Here is a 25,269-nt window from a genome sequence, read left to right as displayed (position 1 = left end):
TTTTTTAAAATTTAAATATGTAAATATCCCATTTCCTTCGCCATCCATGAGGGCAGAAATATTATCTAATATATTTAATATATTAGATATAGGCTGCACGGTGGGCGAGTGGTTAGCACGTAGGTCTCACAGCTCAAAGACCCGAGTTCAATTCCGCCCTCTGTGTGGAGTTTGCATGTTCTCCCCATTCCTCCCACATTCCAAAAACATGCTAGTTTGCTAACATGCTAAAGATGCTAATTGGTGACTCCAAATTGTGAGTGTGAATGGTTGTTTGTCTATATGTGCCCTGTGATTGGCTGGCTGGCCACCAGTCCAGGGTGTACCCCGCCTCTCGCCCGAAGACAGCTGGGATAGGCTCCAGCACCCCCGCGACCCTCGTCAGGAAAAGCGGTAGAAAATGAATGAATATTAGATATAGGATGCACAGTGGACGAGTGGTTAGCATGTAGGTCTCACAGCTCAGAGACCCGAGTTCAAATCCACCCTCTGTGTGGAGTTTGCATGTTCTCCCCATGCATGCATGGGTTTCCTCCCAAATTCCAAAAACATGCTAGTTTGCTAACATGCTAAAGATGCTAATTGGTGACTCCAAATTGTCCATAGGTATGAATGTGAGTGTGAATGGTTGTTTGTCTATATGTGCCCTGTGATTGGCTGGCCACCAGTCCAGGGTGTACCCCGCCTCTCGCCCGAAGACAGCTGGGATAGGCTCCAGCACCCCCGCGACCCTCGTGAGGATAAGCAGTAGAAAATGAATGAATGAATGAATATTAGATATAAGCTGCACGGTAGTCGAGTGGTTAGCGCGTAGGTCTCACAGCTCAGAGACCCGAGTTCAATTCCACCCTCTGTGTGGAGTTTGCATGTTCTCCCCATTCCTCCCACATTCCAAAAACATGCTTACATGCTAAAGATGCTAATTGATGACTCCAAATCACAGGGCACATATAGACAAACAACCATTCACACTCAAAATTCATACCTATGGACAATTTGGAGTCACCAATTAGCATCTTTAGCATGTTAGCAAACTAGCATTTTTTTGGAATGTGGGAGGAAACCAGAGTCCCCGAAGAGAACATGCAAACTCCACACAGAGATGGCCGAGGGTGGAATTGAACCCTGGTCTCCTAGCCGTGAGGTCTGCGTGCTAACCACTTGTCCACCGTTTATTATGAAACAATACATTTGAGCATACATGCTTTGTAATTGGAAAGCAACATTTATCTTAGTTAGAACCAACTAAACACAAAAAGGTAACAATAAGTCATGAATAACTCACCAAGGAAGGTATTGGCGATGAACTCTGACACTTGATTCCCTGAGCGACTGGTCTCTGATAGTTGAGTCAGTTCTCGGTTTAGCATCCTCTTAAACTGTGTGGAGACATCAAAACCACAAACGCGCATACAATGAATATTTTGGTGAAGACTGAAAACATACATAAGTCAGTCCGGAGTATAAGTCGCACAAGGCCAAAAATGCATAATTAGGTAGAAAAAAAAACATACATAAGTCGCTCCGAAGTATAAGTCGCACAAGGCCAAAAATGCATAATTAGGTAGAAAAAAACATACATACGTAAGTCAGTCCGGAGTATAAGTCGCACAAAGCCAAAACTGCATAATTAGGTAGAAAAAAAACATACATAAGTCACTCCGGAGTGTAAGTCGCACAAAGCCAAAAATGCATAATTAGGTAAAAAAAAAACATACATAAGTCGCTCCGAAGTATAAGTCGCACAAGGCTAAAAATGCATAATTAGGTAGAAAAAAACATACATAAGTCAGTCCAGAGTATAAGTTGCACAAGGCCAAAAATACATAATTAGGTAGAAAAAACCCATACATAAGTCGCTCCGGAGTATAAGTCCCACAAGGCCAAAAATACATAATTAGGTAGAAAAAAAACATACATAAGTCGCTCTGGACTATAAGTCCCACAAGGCCAAAAATGCATAATTAGGTAGAAAAAAAACATACATAAGTCACTCCGGAGTATAAGTCGCACAAGGCCAAAACTGCATAATTAGGTAGAAAAAAACATACATAAGTCGCTCTGGAGTATAAGTCACACAAAGCCAAAAATGCATAATTCGGTAGAAAAAAAAACATACATAAGTCGCTCTGGAGTATAAGTCGCACAAAGCCAAAAATGCATAATTAGGTAGAAAAAAACATACATAAGTCGCTCTGGAGTATAAGTCACACAAAGCCAAAAATGCATAATTAGGTAGAAAAATAAACATACGTAAGTCAGTCCGGAGTATAAGTCGCACAAGGCCAAAAATGCATAATTAGGTAGAAAAAAACCCATACATAAGTCAGTCCAGAGTACAAGGCGCACAAGGCCAAAAATACATAATTAGGTAAAAAAACATACATAAGTCGCTCCACAGTATGTCGCACAAGGCCAAAAATGCATAATTAGGTAGAAAAAAAAACATACATAAGTCGCTCCCGAGTATAAGTCACACAAAGCCAAAAATACATAATTAGGTAAAAAAAAACATACATAAGTCGCTCCACAGTATAAGTCGCACAAGGCCAAAAATGCATACTTAGGTAGAAAAAAAACCATCAGCTGCATGTAGGTTGAAATATTAGCACTGTATCCATACTCATCTTTTTTTTTTGCCAACATCAGCATATAGTACGGTACTGCAAGCGGTTATGTAACATCTCTGGCATCCCGTGCATCATAAGAAAAACGTATGCGCTAACGTCATTTGTACCACAACCGCTTCAGGTGTTTACCCCCACCCGTTTATCATATCTATATATTGTGTAAAAAAAAAAAATGCTAAGATGCATCCTTGTCTCACTCACTGGTACCCCGCCCCCCCCCCCCCCCCCACTAGCTTCTGATCAATGCGACGTCACATGTAAACAAGGCAACCCGGCAGATGTCTTCATCGCTCACCTGTCTGAGTCCCCATTCCAGACCAGCCCAGAGAGCCAACACGGACAATCCCATTCCATCATACGCATGTTGATCTTTCGTTGATTCAAATCCAATCCAACGAGTCGACACATTTATTGTTTTAGTTCCAAGCTGTTCCCTCAAATGGGAAAAACCCCTTTGTGGGAATAATAAATGTAGCTGAGGGACAGTAGAGGTTGTTGGGGAAAAGAGTGTCGGAGCGTGTAGTGAGGAAAACTGGGAACGTGGTCTGCGAACGGGAAGAACAAGGAGCGACTGAAGTCGCCCATTCAACTACTGATACAAACCGTCAATGAGAAACAGAAAGAAGGGGAGTCGGTCCCTCCCCCCCCCCGCCCGCCCATAGTGTTTGCCTCCCTCTGTCCAATCAGAGCGTTCTCCTTCAGAGGTTGGGCAGAGGAGAGAATCCTGACTCGCTGACTGGGGGAGATTTGAGTCTAGCAGCCTGAGAGAAGCAGGCGGGGACGGGGGGGGGGGGGGGGGGGGGGGGCGTTAACTCTTTCATTGAATGCACCGTTATTGAGTGTCACAGTACCGTAGTACATTTACATGCAAAGATTCCTGAAATATACCATATTTTCCCGACTATAAGTAGGACTTTTTTTCATAGGTTGGCTGTTCCTGGGACTTATACTCCAGAGCGACTTATACATGAAAAAAGTGTTTATGTTAAATAAACACTGGACACCTTTTCTGTTTATGTTTATTTTTTGTGTAGCTAATAACCGTTGTGTTAGCATATCTTACATTGTGTTAGCATATCTTACATATATTCAGCCTGTTCTCTATTCTTTTATTAATATTAGAACTTGCCTTCCAAGATGACGTAATGTCTGTTTTGGTCAAGTAGTTTGGAAAAGAAATTACTTGCAAAAAATGTGACTTATACTCCAGTGCGACTTATGTATGTTTTTTTCTACCTAATTATGCATTTTTGGCTTTTTGTGCGACTTATACTCCAGTGCGACTTATGTATGTTTTTTTCCTACCTAATTATGCATTTTTGGCCTTGTGTTATTTATACTCGGAGCGACTTATGTATGTTTTTTTTCTACCTAATTATGCATTTTTGGCCTCGTGCGACTTATACTCCGGAGTGACTTATGTATGTTTTTTTTCTACCTAATTATGCATTTTTGGCGTTGTGCGACTTATACTCCGGGGCGACTTATGTATGTTTTTTTGTACCTAATTATGCATTTTTGGCCTCGTGCGACTTATACTCCGGAGTGACTTATGTATGTTTTTTTTCTACCTAATTATGCATTTTTGGCGTTGTGCGACTTATACTCCGGATCGACTTATGTATGTTTTTTTTCTACCCAATTATGCATTTTTGGCCTTGTGCGACTTATACTCCGTAGCGACTTATTTATGTTTTTTTTTCTACCTAATTATGCATTTTTGGCCTTGTGCCACTTATACTCCGGAGCGACTTATGTATGTTTTTTTTCTACCTAATTATGCATTTTTGGCCTTGTGCGACTTATACTCCGAGTGACTTATGTATATATTTTTTACCTACTTATGCATTTTTGGCCTTGTGCGACTTATACTCCGTAGCGACTTATTTATGTTTTTTTTTCTACCTAATTATACATTTTTGGCCTTGTGCAACTTGTACTCCGGAGTGACTTATGTATGTTTTTTTGTACCTAATTATGCATTTTTGGCCTTGTGCGACTTATACTCCGGAGCGACTTATGTATGTTTTTTTCTACCTAATTATGCATTTTTGGCCTTGTGTTATTTATACTCGGAGCGACTTATGTATGTTTTTTTTCTACCTAATTATGCATTTTTGGCCTTGTGCGACTTATACTCCGGAGTGACTTATGTATGTTTTTTTCTACCTAATTATGCATTTTTGGCCTTGTGTTACTTATACTCCGGAGCGACTTATGTATGTTTTTTTCTACCTAATTATGCATTTTTGGCCTTGTGTTATTTATACTCCGGAGCAACTTATGTATGTTTTTTTTCTACCTAATTATGCATTTTTGGCTTTGTGCGACTTATACTCCGGAGCGACTTATATATGTTTTTTTTCGACCTAATTATGCATTTTTGGCCTTGTGCGACTTATACTCCGGAGCGACTTATGTATGTTTTTTTTCGACCTAATTATGCATTTTTGGCCTTGTGCGACTAGTACTCCGGAGCGACTTATGTATGTTTTTTTTTCTACCTAATTATGCATTTTTGGCCTTGTGTTACTTATACTCCGGAGCGACTTATGTATGTTTTTTTCTACCTAATTATGCATTTTTGGCCTTGTGTTATTTATACTCCGGAGCAACTTATGTATGTTTTTTTTCTACCTAATTATGCATTTTTGGCTTTGTGCGACTTATACTCCGGAGCGACTTATGTATGTTTTTTTCTACCTAATTATGCATTTTTGGCTTTGTGCGACTTATACTCCGGAGCGACTTATGTATGTTTTTTTCTACCTACTTATGCATTTTTGGCCTTGTGTTACTTATACCCCAAGGCGACTTATGTATGTTTTTTTTTCTACCTAATTATGCATTTTTGGCTTTGTGCGACTTATACTCCGGAGCGACTTATGTATGTTTTTTTTCTACCTAATTATGCATTTTTGGCCTTGTGTTACTTATACTCCGAGGCGACTTATGTATGTTTTTTTCTACCTAATTATGTATTTTTGGCCTTGTGCGACTTATACTCCGGAGCGACTTATGTATGTTTTTTTTCTACCTAATTATGCATTTTTGGCCATGTGCGACTTATACTCCGGAGCGACTTATGTATGTTTTTTTCTACCTAATTATGCATTTTTGGCCTTGTGCGACTTATACTCCGGAGCGACTTATGTATGTTTTTTTCTACCTAATTATGCATTTTTGGCCTTGTGCGACTTATACTCCGGAGCGACTTATGTATGTTTTTTTCTACCTAATTATGCATTTTTGGCCTTGTGCGACTTATACTCCGGAGCGACTTATGTATGTTTTTTTTCTACCTAATTATGCATTTTTGGCCATGTGCGACTTATACTCCGGAGCGACTTATGTATGTTTTTTTTCTACCTAATTATGCATTTTTGGCGTTGTGCGACTTATACTCCGGATCGACTTATGTATGTTTTTTTTCTACCCAATTATGCATTTTTGGCCTTGTGCGACTTATACTCCGTAGCGACTTATTTATGTTTTTTTTTCTACCTAATTATGCATTTTTGGCCTTGTGCCACTTATACTCCGGAGCGACTTATGTATGTTTTTTTTCTACCTAATTATGCATTTTTGGCCTTGTGCGACTTATACTCCGAGTGACTTATGTATATATTTTTTACCTACTTATGCATTTTTGGCCTTGTGCGACTTATACTCCGTAGCGACTTATTTATGTTTTTTTTTCTACCTAATTATACATTTTTGGCCTTGTGCAACTTGTACTCCGGAGTGACTTATGTATGTTTTTTTGTACCTAATTATGCATTTTTGGCCTTGTGCGACTTATACTCCGGAGCGACTTATGTATGTTTTTTTCTACCTAATTATGCATTTTTGGCCTTGTGTTATTTATACTCGGAGCGACTTATGTATGTTTTTTTTCTACCTAATTATGCATTTTTGGCCTTGTGCGACTTATACTCCGGAGTGACTTATGTATGTTTTTTTCTACCTAATTATGCATTTTTGGCCTTGTGTTACTTATACTCCGGAGCGACTTATGTATGTTTTTTTCTACCTAATTATGCATTTTTGGCCTTGTGTTATTTATACTCCGGAGCAACTTATGTATGTTTTTTTTCTACCTAATTATGCATTTTTGGCTTTGTGCGACTTATACTCCGGAGCGACTTATATATGTTTTTTTTCGACCTAATTATGCATTTTTGGCCTTGTGCGACTTATACTCCGGAGCGACTTATGTATGTTTTTTTTCGACCTAATTATGCATTTTTGGCCTTGTGCGACTAGTACTCCGGAGCGACTTATGTATGTTTTTTTTTCTACCTAATTATGCATTTTTGGCCTTGTGTTACTTATACTCCGGAGCGACTTATGTATGTTTTTTTCTACCTAATTATGCATTTTTGGCCTTGTGTTATTTATACTCCGGAGCAACTTATGTATGTTTTTTTTCTACCTAATTATGCATTTTTGGCTTTGTGCGACTTATACTCCGGAGCGACTTATGTATGTTTTTTTCTACCTAATTATGCATTTTTGGCTTTGTGCGACTTATACTCCGGAGCGACTTATGTATGTTTTTTTCTACCTACTTATGCATTTTTGGCCTTGTGTTACTTATACCCCAAGGCGACTTATGTATGTTTTTTTTTCTACCTAATTATGCATTTTTGGCTTTGTGCGACTTATACTCCGGAGCGACTTATGTATGTTTTTTTTCTACCTAATTATGCATTTTTGGCCTTGTGTTACTTATACTCCGAGGCGACTTATGTATGTTTTTTTCTACCTAATTATGTATTTTTGGCCTTGTGCGACTTATACTCCGGAGCGACTTATGTATGTTTTTTTTCTACCTAATTATGCATTTTTGGCCATGTGCGACTTATACTCCGGAGCGACTTATGTATGTTTTTTTCTACCTAATTATGCATTTTTGGCCTTGTGCGACTTATACTCCGGAGCGACTTATGTATGTTTTTTTCTACCTAATTATGCATTTTTGGCCTTGTGCGACTTATACTCCGGAGCGACTTATGTATGTTTTTTTCTACCTAATTATGCATTTTTGGCCTTGTGCGACTTATACTCCGGAGCGACTTATGTATGTTTTTTTTCTACCTAATTATGCATTTTTGGCCATGTGCGACTTATACTCCGGAGCGACTTATGTATGTTTTTTTTCTACCTAATTATGCATTTTTGGCGTTGTGCGACTTATACTCCGGATCGACTTATGTATGTTTTTTTTCTACCCAATTATGCATTTTTGGCCTTGTGCGACTTATACTCCGTAGCGACTTATTTATGTTTTTTTTTCTACCTAATTATGCATTTTTGGCCTTGTGCCACTTATACTCCGGAGCGACTTATGTATGTTTTTTTTCTACCTAATTATGCATTTTTGGCCTTGTGCGACTTATACTCCGAGTGACTTATGTATATATTTTTTACCTACTTATGCATTTTTGGCCTTGTGCGACTTATACTCCGTAGCGACTTATTTATGTTTTTTTTTCTACCTAATTATACATTTTTGGCCTTGTGCAACTTGTACTCCGGAGTGACTTATGTATGTTTTTTTGTACCTAATTATGCATTTTTGGCCTTGTGCGACTTATACTCCGGAGCGACTTATGTATGTTTTTTTCTACCTAATTATGCATTTTTGGCCTTGTGTTATTTATACTCGGAGCGACTTATGTATGTTTTTTTTCTACCTAATTATGCATTTTTGGCCTTGTGCGACTTATACTCCGGAGTGACTTATGTATGTTTTTTTCTACCTAATTATGCATTTTTGGCCTTGTGTTACTTATACTCCGGAGCGACTTATGTATGTTTTTTTCTACCTAATTATGCATTTTTGGCCTTGTGTTATTTATACTCCGGAGCAACTTATGTATGTTTTTTTTCTACCTAATTATGCATTTTTGGCTTTGTGCGACTTATACTCCGGAGCGACTTATATATGTTTTTTTTCGACCTAATTATGCATTTTTGGCCTTGTGCGACTTATACTCCGGAGCGACTTATGTATGTTTTTTTTCGACCTAATTATGCATTTTTGGCCTTGTGCGACTAGTACTCCGGAGCGACTTATGTATGTTTTTTTTTCTACCTAATTATGCATTTTTGGCCTTGTGTTACTTATACTCCGGAGCGACTTATGTATGTTTTTTTCTACCTAATTATGCATTTTTGGCCTTGTGTTATTTATACTCCGGAGCAACTTATGTATGTTTTTTTTCTACCTAATTATGCATTTTTGGCTTTGTGCGACTTATACTCCGGAGCGACTTATGTATGTTTTTTTCTACCTAATTATGCATTTTTGGCTTTGTGCGACTTATACTCCGGAGCGACTTATGTATGTTTTTTTCTACCTACTTATGCATTTTTGGCCTTGTGTTACTTATACCCCAAGGCGACTTATGTATGTTTTTTTTTCTACCTAATTATGCATTTTTGGCTTTGTGCGACTTATACTCCGGAGCGACTTATGTATGTTTTTTTTCTACCTAATTATGCATTTTTGGCCTTGTGTTACTTATACTCCGAGGCGACTTATGTATGTTTTTTTCTACCTAATTATGTATTTTTGGCCTTGTGCGACTTATACTCCGGAGCGACTTATGTATGTTTTTTTTCTACCTAATTATGCATTTTTGGCCATGTGCGACTTATACTCCGGAGCGACTTATGTATGTTTTTTTCTACCTAATTATGCATTTTTGGCCTTGTGCGACTTATACTCCGGAGCGACTTATGTATGTTTTTTTCTACCTAATTATGCATTTTTGGCCTTGTGCGACTTATACTCCGGAGCGACTTATGTATGTTTTTTTCTACCTAATTATGCATTTTTGGCCTTGTGCGACTTATACTCCGGAGCGACTTATGTATGTTTTTTTTCTACCTAATTATGCATTTTTGGCCATGTGCGACTTATACTCCGGAGCGACTTATGTATGTATTATCTGACATTGCTAAATTTTATGTGCTATTCCTTGATATGGACATTGCCTCGTGTCCATAAACTGATGACACATGCACCAACGTCCCGTCTTCTCACCTTATTCGACGCCATCTCGCTGACCGAGTTCCTCGTCTGAAGCGTCTCCAGCTGGTCCAGACACCAGTCCAGCTCCTCCAGAGTCTCCATTGCTAGTTTTTGATGAGGCTCCTCTGAATGAACAAAGACAGGTTGCCAGGTTGACCAACATTCAGTGTTTCGTCTCCTGTTTCAATGCAACGTCTGCAGATACTAAATAAAAAGTAAATGGATTCGAACATACGGTCGTTCGTGCACTGACCTGCATGGCACAGAGGTGGCTGGTTGCTGCTCGACGGCCACCTGCGACAAAGAACAGATGAGATGAAGAACGGGTAGAATAGAAGCTAGCGGGCATTCATTTGATCCTCTTAGCTCGTTCTTACTTGTTCCCCACGCGGTCTTGCAAGTGTGTGAGAACAGCAAAATTACTTCTCACCGTCCGTAGACTGGCCAGGATCTGAAAAGTATTGATATTTGATTTAGGGTGATATGAAATACAGTAGATACCCAGATGTTTATACGGTAAATGTTACCTACCTGTGCAAATGGAGTAACTATCATGTCTTCTCCATGCCTGCAAAAAAAAAATATATCACAAACATCAGCTTTAGAAGATCTTTTGGACAAATTCACAATGGTTCTTTATTTTTAGTCTACATAACACATGTTATTTATACGATGGAAATGATGTGTGTGTAGCTTTAAGAGAATGGAATGACTTTATTTATACTAGCAAAGCGCTTGTCCACTGCACATTGACTTTATGTATAACATTGTACAGGCTGCACGGTGTCCGAGTGGTTAGCGCACAGACCTCACAGCTAGGAGACCCAGGGTTCAATTCCACCCTTCCAGTTTGCATGTTCTCTCCGGGTACTCCGGTTTCCTCCCACATTCCAAAAACATGCTAGGTTAATTAGCCACTCCAAATTGTCCATAGGTATGAATGTGAGTGTGAATGGTTGTTTGTCTATATGTGCCCTGTGATTGGCTGGCTGGCCACCAGTCCAGGGTGTACACCGCCTCTCGCCGGAAGACAGCTGGGATAGGCTCCAGCACCCTCGTGAGGATAAGCGGTAGAAAGTAGTTGTTGCATATGCATGGATTAGGAATGTGTTCATACATAAGGTGCTGCCAAAGGCTGTGTGTGAAAAGTTAAGACATGCACATATGTAAGTACCGTATTTTCTGGACTATAAGAAAAATAATAAAAAACATACATAAGTCGCTCTGGAGTATAAGTCGCACAAGGCCAAAAATGCATAATTAGGTAGAAAAAAAACATACTTAAGTCGCTCCGGAGTATAAGTCGCACAAGGCCAAAAATGCATAATTAGGTAGAAAAAAAACATACTTAAGTCGTTCCGGAGTATAAGTCCCACAAAGCCAAAAATGCATAGTTAGGTAGAAAAAAAAAACATACATAAGTCGCTCCAGAGTATAAGTCGCACAAGGCCAAAAATGCATAATTAGGTAGAAAAAAAACATACATAAGTCGCTCCGGAGTATAAGTCGCACAAGGCCAAAAATGCATAACTAAGCAGAAAAAAACATACATAAGTCGCTCCAGAGTATAAGTCGCACAAAGCCAAAAATGCATAATTAGGTAGAAAAAAAACATACATAAGTCGCACTGGAGTATAAATCGCATGAAAAAAAGTGCAACTTATAATCCGGAAAATACGGAATGTCAACACACGGTGACAGTGACAAATAAAGCAGTAGTGACGCAATACTGTACATCCTGCATGACTTGAATTCCAGCAGAAATTTTGACGGGTAATATTTGCAGATATGATGCAACTACAAATCATATATTTATTCTTAATGTCTTTACTTTACTTCTTGATGCACTCACAACACGTTTGTGGAGGTCAGTATATATGAGTATAACAATATGACTCACAGTGTCATCTTTCGTGAAAACACTGAATTCATCACGCATCAACTTAACACCTCAGGAATATACAAACAAGCGCCAATACAAGTTTAAAATTAACACCTCCCAACATTTTAATGTTTTCCGAACATGACATTCCGTCGAAGCAACGAAATTAATTGGGGCGCTGCAATGACATCAGCCTCCCCTCAAGACTCCCCTGGCTCCCTCTGGTGCAAATAAGCAACATTGAAGCACCATCCATCTATGTTGCTTTGTCCTACAATGAACTGCATTATGGTACCTTATCTCAGGTACCTTGGGAGTGTTAAGTTGCTGTGTGATGATCATGCTCAAGGAAGGGTGATATAGTATATACGTAAAAAGAGTAGGTGGATTTAAATCACAGCAGTCGTCACACTCCGCCTCACCGAGGTAGCCAACTGACTTCGCTTTGCTTCAATCCTTCCTCCCTTCAAAACAAAGCAGCAACATCTTCTGATTGATGAAAATAAGTTCATATTCATATTCATATCATGAGATGTGTTGCGGTTCTACCAGTTCATGTATTTGGACGGATCAAAGAAGGAAGTACTCACAAGTCGCTGGCCGTGGATGAGTTCCGGGACATGGTTTTAGGAGACAGGTCATAGTCAGAGTCGGAGCGGTAGAGGAAGGACTCACGACGCTGACTATGCGGGACGTTGGACTGGAGGACCAGACCTGAGCCCGGGCTGGTCTGAGCGTCCAGAGGACTGCGACCCACCGAAAGGCCATTTTCCACGTCAAAACTAAAAAGAGAGAAACATTCATGTTAGTGTTTTTGGAAAGTGGAAAGAAATCCAAATAAATAATATAAAATCTACAACAAAAACCTCAATGGATTTCTATGGAAAATAGAAATAAACAGAAGATGAGGGATTTTATTAGTAGTATAAAAAAGTCATGGATGCACGGTGGTCGAGTGGTTAGCGCACAGCGAGGAGACCCGAGTTCGATTCCACCCTCGGACATCTCTGTGCGGAGTTTGCATTAGAGGTGGCGTACATATAGCACATATAGACAAACAACCATTCACACTCACATTCATACCTATGGACAATTTGGAGTCGCTAATTAACCTAGCATGTTTTTTTGGAATGTGGGAGGAAACCGGAGTACCCGGAGAAAACCCACGCATGCACGGGGAGAACATGCAAACTCCACACAGAGATGGCCGAGGGTGGGGAAAGACAAAATAAGAAGCCAAAAATGTTACCACTTCCACACAAAATAGGAGGAGAACTCATTCATCTATTTTCTATCGCATATCCTCACGAGGGTCGCAGGGGTGCTGGAGCCTATACCAGCGGTCTTCAGGCGAGAGAGCCGGGGTACACCCTGGACTGGTCGCCAGCCAGCCAATCACAGGGCACATATAGACAAACAACCATTCACACTCACATTCATACCTATGGACAATTTGGAGTCGCTAATTAACCTAGCATGTTTTTTTGGAATGTGGGAGGAAACCGGAGTACCCGGAGAAAACCCACGCATGCACGGGAAGAACATACAAACTTCACACAGAGATGGCCGAGGGTGGAATCGAACCCTGGTCTCCTAGTTGTGAGGTCTGCGCGCTAAACACTCGACCGCTGTGCCGCCCACATTCACGCATATGTGCACATTTATGCAAATATACATGTACAGTTTTCTTTTCTATCCCCTCCTGCTCCAAATTAGCATAACAAAATATATCATTCATTCATTCATTTTCTACCGCTTTTTCGTCACGAGGGTCGCTGGGGGTGCTGGAGCCTATCCCAGCGGTCTTCAGGCGAGAGAGCCGGGGTACACCCTGGACTGGTGGCCAGCCAATCACATGGCACATATAGACAAACAACCATTCACACTCACATTCATACCTATGGACAATTTGGAGTCGCTAATTAACCTAGCATGTTTTTTTGGAATGTGGGAGGAAACCGGAGTACCCGGAGAAAACCCACATGCAAATTCCACACAGAGATGGCCGAGGTTGGAATCGAACCCTGGTCTCCTAGCTGTGAGGTCTGCGCGCTAACCACTTGTCCACCGTGCCACCCCCAAATCATTCAGGTTAATGTTTAAATTGCAGAACGGGCTAAAATATGTGTATCCCATCTGCAAAGTACAACCACAATATTTCATATATTACTAAATGAAGTAATACTGCTAATGTATATGAGTACTGTATATCAAATACATTATTTCCATGTGACTCGGAATCTATCCATGCTTTCTTGATTAGCGAGCAGGCGACCTTGAGACGCATTGCTTTTCATAGTGTCCTTTATGCACCCCCCCCCCCCCCGACCCCCCCGGCATGTTACATCAGTAGCGCTCCTTATTCATATAACGCTTAATGCACTCTCTTGTACGCTATGCTACGCTAACATATAACATATGCACCAATGAAGTGCATGATCAATTCCAGTAGTGACCTTCTTTGAAGGTCATGAAAAATGACGTTGCTATGTGAGCTTTAGGTGTTTCTCTCACGTTTAATAGGGCCCCCCCCCCCCGGTCTGGTCGTATCGTAACAATAGAAAATCAGAGCGCTCACAGAAGCAAGTGAAGGTTGCGCCGGTCTATTTTTAGCACAACCTGTCTCCAACGCTCCACTTCTAACCGGGACTGATAAATGGGCGACTATGGGCGATTACGCAACTGATGCTGAATGAGAAGCCAACCCGATTCACAAAGAGAGAGAGAGTGGTGCATTCAGAACAGTGATGCGGGTCACCGTCACCATCTCGCACACGATTGGTGTGACATCAGCAAGAGAGGCGGGGCTTGCAAATCTGGCTGGGCTTTACCTCCGCAATGATACCCTCCGCCTAACCCGGGGGGCCCCCCGTTTTTTTTCACTTCCCAGCCCTGCCAGCTCAGTGAAAGTGGCCGTGACGAGGCTCCATCAGTGACGTCAGAAGCTATAAATAGATCTGCCTGGGGAACTGAGGGAGGCGTTGAGGGGAGCTTACGTATGTACGTATATATATATATATATACCCCGCCCCATCCTGCCCCACTTCATGCTTTTTATATTTGTGGTACTTTTCAATAGCGGATGCTTCAAAAAATGAGGTTTTTAACGCAGGGGTCTTAAACTCAATTTACTTGGGGGGCCACTGGAGCTAGGGTCTGGGTGAGACTGGGCCGCATCAGGTTTTCCAAAAAAAAAAAAAAAAAAATGCATTTATTAAAAACAGAAAAATGAATAAACTTTGCTTTGGTTCCGATTTTCTGTACCCCGCCTCTCGCCCAAAAGACAGCTGGGATAGGCTCCAGCACCCCCGCGACCCTCGTGAGGATAAGCGGTAGAAAATGAATGAATGACTTCTCCTCCTATTTTGTGTGGAAGTGGTAACTTTTTGGCTTCTTATTTTGTCTTTCCCCACCCTCCTGGATACCTGGGTATTCATTCATTCATTGAACACCCTGGACTGGTGGCCAGCCAGCCAATCACAGGGCACATATAGACAAACAACCATTCACACTCACATTCATACCTATGGACAATTTGGAGTGGCTAATTAACCTAGCATGATTTTGGAATGTGGGAGGAAACCGGAGTACCCGGAGAAAACCCACACATGCACGGGGAGAACATGCAAACTCAGAGATGGCCGAGGGTGGAATTGAACCCTGACCACTCGACCGCCGTGCAGCCCTGCCCTTGTTTCATCACTATTTTCAGACAATTTTTTTTTTACTAATTGACTTTTCTGCTTTTTTCTGTGGGAGCTACAGATCAAAATCTTATGCAATTGCAAAATTTTAAAGTTTTCGACCATTTCAGACGATTTTGTACCGATTATTTTAAGGCACACATAATATTGTGTTCTATGGTTATATAAACATGGAACCTACCAAAAAAAATACTTCATCAGGGTAAAAAAAAAAAAGTTTGTTTCTTTTCCTTTTTTTGAACACTGCTAAGTTTCAGGAAAATATCAGTTCCCAACTAAAACTAAAACATGTGACAGCTCACATTTATAAACAATTATACCACAACATTGTTTGTCTATATGTGCCCTGTGATTGGCTGGCTGGCCACCAGTCCAGGGTGTACCCCGCCTCTCTCGCCCGAAGACAGCTGGGATAGGCTCCAGCACCCCCGCGACCCTCGTGAGGATAAGCAGTAGAAAATATGGAATATATATAGAATGAATATACCACAACATAAACAACTCCAAAAAGGGTTGTTTTACATAAAAAATAACAATTCATTTACAAACATAGTACCATGAAGTATTAACAATTTTCATGTGTACAAATACAATGGATTTCATGTGTACTAATACATCTTCGGGATAGGAAGTTCGGGTTAATGTATGATTGGAGGGTACTTTATATGCATAATTATTAATTAAGTGAACAACATTTCTTTATGTTAAACATGTAATAACACCAGCAGGTTTTGATAGTATAACACCTAGTACTTTAGCAGCCGAGTACTTTAAAGGAAAACTGAACTTTAGTTAAAAATGGTGATTTATTTTTACATGAAAATATACACTGGGCCTATTTTTCTTAAATTTCTTTCTTAAATAAAAAAAAAAATCCACAAATCTATAGAGGGTAGATAGTGCCCTCTATTGATAAAAATGGTGTACTACAACAACAACAATGCACTCTGAGAGCATCTGTTTACAATAAAAATCATCAGCATCATCACAATTCACCCCCCCAAAGGAATTAGTGGACTTTTCCTGTAAATACAAGACTTAATATAACCAGTGTGGCTACTGATCAGCAGATTTATTGATGTAAGATTACAATATTAATATAAAAAATATGAATAACGCTCAGAATTATTAGTATTTAATACAACAAAGTACTAAAATAAGAGTAAAACTTGCTGCCATTAAATTGTCCGAGAGACAGGCTGGCGTCTTGTGTAGCGTGAACATTCATAACAAGTTGACCTTGGTAGGTCTTCAGCCTCCAGCATTGTTCTCTATCGTACTGACGTAAATGACAGTACCCCCCCCCTCCCAGTCGCCCCCCCGCCGCCTCCTTTTCTCTCTTTAACTCTGGTCTACTTTGCAGCTTTTCTCACACACCCATATCCTAAAGTTTGCTTTTGTTCCCAGGATGTGCAGTTTACACCTCGCAGCCTTGCCTTCCTTCGGTTTATTTGAAAACAAAACAAGCTTGGCGTTAAAACTTTGAAAAAAAAAAAAAAAGTTATTTCTATTGACTTTTCAACTCTGATTGGTCCATTTGCTTTGCAGCATCTTTAAAAAATGCATCTTAAAAAAATTAATTCGGGGACTGCGATGACATCAGCCTCCTTCCAGGTGTAAAAGTGTGAAAAAAAACACAATAAAAACAAAGAAGTTTTCATTTAATCTTCCTATAATTTGTGGTTGAAAGTAGGGCACTAGGTGCTGTTGCACGGTGGCGCCACAGGGGGGCGTTGCGGGCTTGGTTGTTGGGAAGGCCGCACACAGCGGTGAAGAAGAAGAAATAAATCAACTGCTGCTCTTTCATGTGTTTCAGGTTGGTGAAAAAGAAGTTTTTAAGTACACCACGATATGTAGTACAGTCATGTAGAGTGACTTTTGATGCCTCTGTACTGTATGTTAGTTGTTTATGTGAAAAAAGAAAGTCCGTATATTCGCTAATGCTAACAGGCCTAGCGGTGGGAACCAAAGCCTGTCCGCCTTTAGCAGCCATTTTAGGGTGCAAGTGAAGTAGATAGACAAAAGAATGAGTGAAGGAACAAAATGGATGTATGGAGAGACGTGTTTCAGGTTGGTGAAAAAGAAGCTTTTAAGTACACCACGGTATGTAGTATAGTCATGTAGAGTGACTTTTGATGTACTGTATGTTTGTTGTTTATGTGAGAAAAGAAAGTCAGTGTATATACATGTGTATATTCGCTAATGCTAACAGGCCTAGCGGTGAGAACCGAAGCCTGGCCGCCTTTAGCATCCATTTTAGGTGCAAGTGAAGTAGATAGACAAAAAATATGAGTGAAGGAACAAAATGGATGTATATATTTTTTCTTATATATTATCTTAATATGGCTATTTCCTGTCAATTAGCAAGGCATGCTTGAAGGCTAAATATGCTAAATAATGCTAAATAAACTGCTGTGTTGGAGAGACGACCAACTCTTCCCGCTCTTTCGTGTGTTTCAGGTTAGTGAAAAAGATGTTTTTAAGTACACCACAATATGTAATATAGTCATGTAGAGTGACTTTTGATGTACTGTATGTTTGTTGTTTATGTGAGAAAAGAAAGTCCGTGTATATACATGTGTATATTCGCTAATGCTAACAGGCCTAGCGGTGAGAACCGAAGCCTGGCCGCCTTTAGCAGCCATTTTAGGTGCAAGTGAAGTAGATAGACAAAAGAATGAGTGAAGGAACAAAATGGATGTATATATTTTTCTTATATATTATCTTAATATGGCTATTTCCTGTCAATTAGCAGAGCAAGCTTGAATGCTAAATATGCTAAATAATGCTAAATAAACTGCTGTGTTGGAGAGACGACCAACTGTTCCCGCTCTTTCGTGTGTTTCAGGTTAGTGAAAAAGAAGTTTTTAAGTACACCACGATGTGTAGTACAGTCATATAGAGTAACTTTTGATGTACTCTATGTTTGTTGTTTATGTGAGAAAAGAAAGCCCGTGTATATACATGTGTATATTCGCTAATGCTAACAGGCCTAGCGGTGAGAACCGAAGCCTGGCCGCCTTTAGCGTCCATTTTAGGTGCAAGTGAAGTAGATAGACAAAAGAATGAGTGAAGGAACAAAATGGATGTATATTTCAATGTAGATTTTTCTCATATATTTATATATATTATCTTAATATAGCTATTTCCTGTCAATTAGCAGAGCATGCTTAAAGAAGAAATAAATCAACTGCTGTGTTGGAGAGACGACCAACTGTTCCCGCTCTTTTGTGTGTTTCAGGTTAGTGAAAAATAAGTTTTTAAGTACACCACGATGTGTAGTATAGTCATGTAGAGTAACTTTTGATGTACTGTATGTTGTTTATGTGAGAAAAGAAAGTCTGTGTATATACATGTGTATATTCGCTAATGCTAACAGGCCTAGCGGTGGGAACCAAAGCCTGTCCGCCTTTAGCAGCCATTTTAGGGTGCAAGTGAAGCAGATAGACAAAAGAATGAGTGAAGGAACAAAATGGATGTATGGAGAGACGTGTTTCAGGTTGGTGAAAAAGAAGTTTTTAAGTACACCACGATATGTAGTATAGTCATGTAGAGTGACTTTTGATGTACTGTATGTTTGTTGTTTATGTGAGAAAAGAAAGTCTGTGTATATACATGTGTATATTCGCTAATGCTAACAGGCCTAGCGGTGAGAACCGAAGCCTGGACGCCTTTAGCAGCCATTTTAGGGTGCAAGTGAAGTAGATAGACAAAAGAATGAGTGAAGGAACAAAATGGATGTATATTTCAATGTAGATTTTTCTCATATATTTATATATATTATCTTAATATAGCTATTTCCTGTCAATTAGCAGAGCATGCTTAAAGAAGAAATAAATCAACTGCTGTGTTGGAGAAGACGACCAACTGTTCCCGCTCTTTTGTGTGTTTCAGGTTAGTGAAAAAGAAGTTTTTAAGTACACCACGATATGTAGTATAGTCATGTAGAGTGACTTTTGATGTACTGTATGTTTGTTGTTTATGTGAGAAAAGAAAGTCTGTGTATATACATGTGTATATATTTGCTAATGCTAACAGGCCTAGCGGTGAGAACCGAAGCCTGGCCGCCTTTAGCAGCCATTTTAGGGTGCAAGTGAAGTAGATAAACAAAAGAATGAGTGAAAGAACAAAATGGATGTATATTTCAATGTATATTTTTCTCATATATTTGTATATATTATCTTAATATAGCCATTTCCTGTCAATTAGCAGAGCATGCTAAAAGAAGAAATAAATCAACTGCTGTGTTGGAGAGACGACCAACTCTTCCCGCTCTTTTGTGTGTTTCAGGTTAGTGAAAAAGAAGTTTTTAAGTACACCACGATATGTAGTACAGTCATGTAGAGTGACTTTTGATGTACTGTATGTTTGTTGTTTATGTGAGAAAAGAAAGTCAGTGTATATACATGTGTATATTCGCTAATGCTAACAGGCCTAGCGGTGGGAACCAAAGCCTGTCCGCCTTTAGCAGCCATTTTAGGTGCAAGTGAAGTAGATAGACAAAAGAATGAGTGAAGGAACAAAATGGATGTATATATTTTTCTTATATATTATCTTAATATGGCTATTTCCTGTCAATTAGCAAGGCATGCTTGAATGCTAAATATGCTAAATAATGCTAAATAAACTGCTGTGTAGGAGAGACGACCAACTGTTCCCGCTCTTTCGTGTGTTTCAGGTTAGTGAAAAAGAAGTTTTTAAGTACACCACGATATGTAGTATAGTCATGTAGAGTGACTTTTGATGTACTGTATGTTAGTTGTTTATATGAGAAAAGAAAGTCCGTGTATATACATGTGTATATTCGCTAATGCTAACAGGCCTAGCGGTGAGAACCGAAGCCTGGACGCCTTTAGCAGCCATTTTAGGGTGCAAGTGAAGTAGATAGACAAAAAATATGAGTGAAGGAACAAAATGGATGTATATTTCAATGTAGATTTTTCTCATATATTTATATATATTATCTTAATATAGCTATTTCCTGTCAATTAGCAGGGCATGCTTAAAGAAGAAATAAATAAACTGCTGTGTTGGAGAGACGACCAACTGTTCCCGCTCTTTTGTGTGTGTCAGGTTAGTGAAAAAGAAGTTTTTAAGTACACCACGATATGTAGTACAGTCATGTAGAGTGACTTTTGATGTACTGTATGTTTGTTGTTTATGTGAGAAAAGAAAGTCCGTGTATATACATGTGTATATTCGCTAATGCTAACAGGCCTAGCGGTGAGAACCGAAGCCTGGACGCCTTTAGCAGCCATTTTAGGTGCAAGTGAAGTAGATAAACAAAAAATATGAGTGAAGGAGCAAAATGGATGTATATATTTTTCTTATATATTATCTTAATATGGCTATTTCCTGTCAATTAGCAGAGCGTGCTTGAATGCTAAATATGCTAAATAATGCTAAATAAACTGCTGTGTTGGAGAGACGACCAACTCTTCCCGCTCTTTTGTGTGTTTCAGGTTAGTGAAAAATAAGTTTTTAAGTACACCACGATATGTAGTATAGTCACGTAGAGTGACTTTTGATGTACTGTATGTTTGTTGTTTATGTGAGAAAAGAAAGTCTGTGTATATACATGTGTATATATTTGCTAATGCTAACAGGCCTAGCGGTGAGAACCGAAGCCTGGACGCCTTTAGCGTCCATTTTAGGTGCAAGTGAAGTAGATAGACAAAAAATATGAGTGAAGGAACAAAATGGATGTATATTTCAATGTAGATTTTTCTCATATATTTATATATATTATCTTAATATAGCTATTTCCTGTCAATTAGCAGAGCATGCTAAAAGAAGAAATAAATCAACTGCTGTGTTGGAGAGACGACCAACTGTTCCCGCTCTTTCGTGTGTTTCAGGTTAGTGAAAAAGAAGTTTTTAAGTACACCACGATATGTAGTATCGTCATGTAAAGTGACTTTTGATGTACTGTATGTTTGTTGTTTATGTGAGAAAAGAAAGTCTGTGTATATACGTGTGTATATATTTGCTAATGCTAACAGGCCTAGCGGTGAGAACCGAAGCCTGGACGCCTTTAGCGTCCATTTTAGGTGCAAGTGAAGTAGATAGACAAAAGAATGAGTGAAGGAACAAAATGGATGTATATATTTTTCTTATATATTATCTTAATATGGCTATTTCCTGTCAATTAGCAGAGCAAGCTTGAATGCTAAATAATGCTAAATCAACTGCTGTGTTGGAGAGACGACCAACTTTTCCCGCTCTTTTGTGTGTTTCAGGTTAGTGAAAAAGAAGTTTTTAAGTACACCACAATATGTAGTACAGTCATGTAGAGTGACTTTTGATGTACTGTATGTTTGTTGTTTATGTGAGAAAAGAAAGTCCGTGTATATACATGTGTATATTCGCTAATGCTAACAGGCCTAGCGGTGAGAACCGAAGCCTGTCCGCCTTTAGCAGCCATTTTAGGGTGCAAGTGAAGTAGATAAACAAAAGAATGAGTGAAAGAACAAAATGGATGTATATTTCAATGTATATTTTTCTCATATATTTGTATATATTATCTTAATATAGCCATTTCCTGTCAATTAGCAGAGCATGCTTAAAGAAGAAATAAATCAACTGCTGTGTTGGAGAAGACGACCAACTGTTCCCGCTCTTTTGTGTGTTTCAGGTTAGTGAAAAAGAAGTTTTTAAGTACACCACGATATGTAGTATAGTCATGTAGAGTGACTTTTGATGTACTGTATGTTTGTTGTTTATGTGAGAAAAGAAAGTCTGTGTATATACATGTGTATATATTTGCTAATGCTAACAGGCCTAGTGGTGAGAACCGAAGCCTGGCCGCCTTTAGCAGCCATTTTAGGTGCAAGTGAAGTAGATAAACAAAAAATATGAGTGAAGGAACAAAATGGATGTATATATTTTTCTTATATATTATCTTAATATGGCTATTTCCTGTCAATTAGCAGAGCATGTTTGAATGGCTGGATGGGTAATGACAGCCAATGTGTGTGTGTGTGTGTGTGTGTGTGCTCATGGGAATTGGGGCTGAGGGATTTAAGTTTGATTCTGTGATACAGTATAGAACACTGAACGGCCAGATGGTATTTGGGAGTATTAGATGGGAAAATGACACGGGGACTCGTGTCAAAGGTCAAGCCACACATCTATAAACACACGCTCCCTCCTGTTTTCATTCTTTGTAGCGTGGGAATTGGCTGGGAGGCCTCAAACATCACACCAGGAAGGAGGCTGGAGGTGAGGAGGAGAGAACCAAAACATATCAGAGAACACTTCATTTGCGTGAGTGTGTGTGTTACAGCGAAACTTTTAAAATGAGTGAAAAACGAAGAGGAAACTCATTAATTAAAAACAAACATAGCCAGCATGAACGTGAAGGGCTAAGAGCAGACATGGAATAAAGATTAATCCACATTTTTACTCCAGTATTAGTTATATATTTATTCTTAATGTCTTTACTTCTTGATGCACTCACAACACGTTTGTCGACCCACTGGAGATCGGTGGAGGTCAGTATATATGAGTATAACAATATGACTCGCAGTGTCATCTTAGTGAAAACACTGAATTCATCACACAACAACTTAACACTCCAAAAGTATACCTCAGAAATATACAAACAAGCGCCAATACAAGTTTAAAATTAACACCGCCCAACATTTTAATGACATTCCGTCAAAGCAACGCATTCATTGGGGCGCTGCAATGACATCAGCCTCCGCTGGCTCCTGTGGCTCCCTCGGGTGCAAATAAGCAACATCGCAGCACCATCCATCTATGTTGCTTTGTCCTACAATGCACTGCATTATGGGTAGATGTTGAAATAGCTGTTCTTAATTTTAAACCGGTATTGGTACATGTAATGTATACTTCTTAGGTACCTTTGGAGTGTTAAGTTACTGTGTGAACAGGAGTGATGCAATACTGTACATCCTGCATGACTTGTATTCCAGCAAACATTTTGACGGTCAATATTTGCAGATATGATGCAACTGCAAATCATATATTTATTCTTAATGTCTTTACTTTACTTGTTGATGTACTCACAACACGTTCGTCGACCCACTGGAGATCGGTGAAGGTCAGTATATACGAGTATAACAATATGACTCACAGTGTCATCTTAGTGAAAACACTGAATTCATCACACAACAACTTAACACTCCAAAAGTATACCTCAGAAATATACAAACAAGCACCAATACAAGTTTAAAATTAACACCTGCCAACATTTTTATGTTTTCCCACGACATTCCATCGAAGCAACGCATTCATTGGGGCGCTGCAATGACATCAGCCTCCTCTCAGATTATCCCTGGCTCCTGTGGCTCCCTCTGGTGCAAATAAGCAACATTGCAGCACTATTCATCTATGTCGCTTGTTGCTTTTAAACCGGTATTGGTACATGTAATGTATACTTCTTAGGTACCTTGGGAGTGTTAAGTTACTGTGTGATGACTTTAATGTTGTTTGTAAGATGGCACAGTGAGTCAGGCGGTTATAATGAGTAATGACCTTTTTTTTTTTGCTCAAGCTATTTATATTTACCATTAAAAAAAATATATATTCATATATTAATTTTTTTTCAACACATTCTGAAATCTATCCATTGCTATGTATTCTCTATTTTTTGTCTTTGATAAAAAAAATGGTGACGAATTAAGTGAACAAACTTTAAATCCAATGAAATATTACAAGCGTCAACATGTAAAAGTGGGCGGCACGATGGTCTAGTGGTTAGCGCGCAGACCTCACAGCGAGGAGACCAGGGTTCAATTCCACCCTCGGCCTCGGTTTGCATGTTTTCCCCATGGGTTTTCTCCAGGTACTCTGGTTTCTTCCCACATTCCAAAAACGTGCTAGGTTAATTGGCGACTCCAAATTGTCCATAGGTGTGAGTGTGAATGGTTGTTTGTCTATATATGCCCTGTGATTGGCTGGCCACCAGTCCAGGGTGTACCCCGCCTCTCGCCCGAAGACAGCTGGGATAGGCTCCAGCACCCCCGGGACCCTTGTGAGGAAAAGCGGTAGAAAATGAATGTATACTTCTTAGGTACCTTGGGAGTGTTAAGTTACTGTGTGATGACTTTAATGTTGTTTGTAAGATGACAAACTTTAAGTCCCCAAATGTAAGCCAATGAAATATTACAAGCGTCAACATGTAAAAGTTATGGTTGATGGTAATGGTTTATGGCAGTCCTGCTACTTTTTGGACATGCTGAATTGACCACGTGACGGTGCTTAATCGTGCATATGTTTTCTTTGCACCTCAAACCAATTGTGTATTTGCTCTAAAAGCAGCAGAGGGGCGGGGAGACTCCTACTTCCCCTTTGTAGCGCCATGTCAAACTGATCTTTTCTTTCATCGTGACATTGTTTGTTTATGTCTTAACAAACTACTCTCAATATGATCTCTACTGCAGCGTGCTACAATGCAACGATGACGGCGTCGAAACACGCACGAGCCAGCTGATCACCCCACCAACCCGACCCAGCACCGCGGACGCCTGTCAAAACACAGCAAATACTCGGCGTCCAACATCAACATCTCAGAGCAGCTCACGTCTAAATATAGCTGCGGAGAGGACAAGATCACGTTCAAGGCAGGTCATCAGCTCTGCTTAGTACATATACTGTACACATACAGTATGCATACACTATGTAGTATTTATTTTGCTAGTCACCTATTTTTTTTTTAAGAACAGCAACTTGTGCAGAAAGCACTGAAACATTGAACAGTTGGACATTCAAACATTTAGACAAGGTCAAATGAAGTTCACCTGTAAAGGTTATAGGGTGTCGTGTATGTTATATACATAGAATACATAGAATACATAGAATACATATAGCATTACTTTATAGTTCAAATTTTGCAATTGCATAAGATTTTGATCCGTAGCTCCAGCAGAAAAAAGTATAAAAGTCAATTAGTAAAAAAAATTGTATGAAAATAATGTTAAACAATTTATCGGCAGGGCTGCACGGCGGTCGAGTGGTCGAGTCACCAGGGTTCAATTCCACCCTCGG

At 39.5% G+C, this 25,269-nt stretch overlaps 2 protein-coding genes across 49 annotated transcripts in view; one reads left to right on the top strand and one right to left on the bottom strand.

Moving 5' to 3' along the window:
* The window catches only part of LOC131129258 (cAMP-specific 3',5'-cyclic phosphodiesterase 4D-like), a 116,128-nt gene that overhangs the window by 16,304 nt on the left and 74,555 nt on the right, over positions 1-25,269 (bottom strand). For all 4 annotated transcript variants that reach the window (XM_058072584.1, XM_058072585.1, XM_058072588.1 and 1 more), the window contains 6 exons: positions 12,145-12,336; positions 10,204-10,240; positions 10,050-10,123; positions 9,926-9,966; positions 9,685-9,797; positions 1,286-1,379 (listed from right to left, as the gene is read on the bottom strand). In XM_058072584.1, the coding sequence (XP_057928567.1) occupies positions 1,286-1,379; positions 9,685-9,797; positions 9,926-9,966; positions 10,050-10,123; positions 10,204-10,240; positions 12,145-12,336 (551 nt within the window). The remainder of the gene's footprint in view (positions 1-1,285; positions 1,380-9,684; positions 9,798-9,925; positions 9,967-10,049; positions 10,124-10,203; positions 10,241-12,144; positions 12,337-25,269) is intronic.
* Positions 15,670-25,269, top strand: part of LOC131129259 (uncharacterized) — a 90,509-nt gene continuing 80,909 nt past the window's right edge. For 3 of the 45 annotated variants that reach the window (XM_058072599.1, XM_058072598.1, XM_058072597.1), the window contains exons 1-8: positions 18,121-18,499; positions 18,638-18,757; positions 19,468-19,548; positions 20,251-20,331; positions 21,036-21,116; positions 21,814-21,892; positions 22,428-22,479; positions 24,666-24,845. In XM_058072599.1, coding sequence (XP_057928582.1) covers positions 18,731-18,757; positions 19,468-19,548; positions 20,251-20,331; positions 21,036-21,116; positions 21,814-21,892; positions 22,428-22,479; positions 24,666-24,845 — 581 coding nt within the window. In that variant the 5' untranslated portion in view covers positions 18,121-18,499; positions 18,638-18,730. The other 42 variants (XM_058072606.1, XM_058072621.1, XM_058072594.1 and 39 more) reach the window with 42 other exon arrangements.

This window comes from Doryrhamphus excisus, chromosome 5 (genome assembly GCF_030265055.1).
Source record: "Doryrhamphus excisus isolate RoL2022-K1 chromosome 5, RoL_Dexc_1.0, whole genome shotgun sequence".
Lineage (NCBI taxonomy): Eukaryota > Metazoa > Chordata > Actinopteri > Syngnathiformes > Syngnathidae > Doryrhamphus > Doryrhamphus excisus.
The sequence above is the reverse complement of the archived record's forward strand: the minus strand, read 5'-3'. Positions and strand labels throughout refer to the sequence as shown.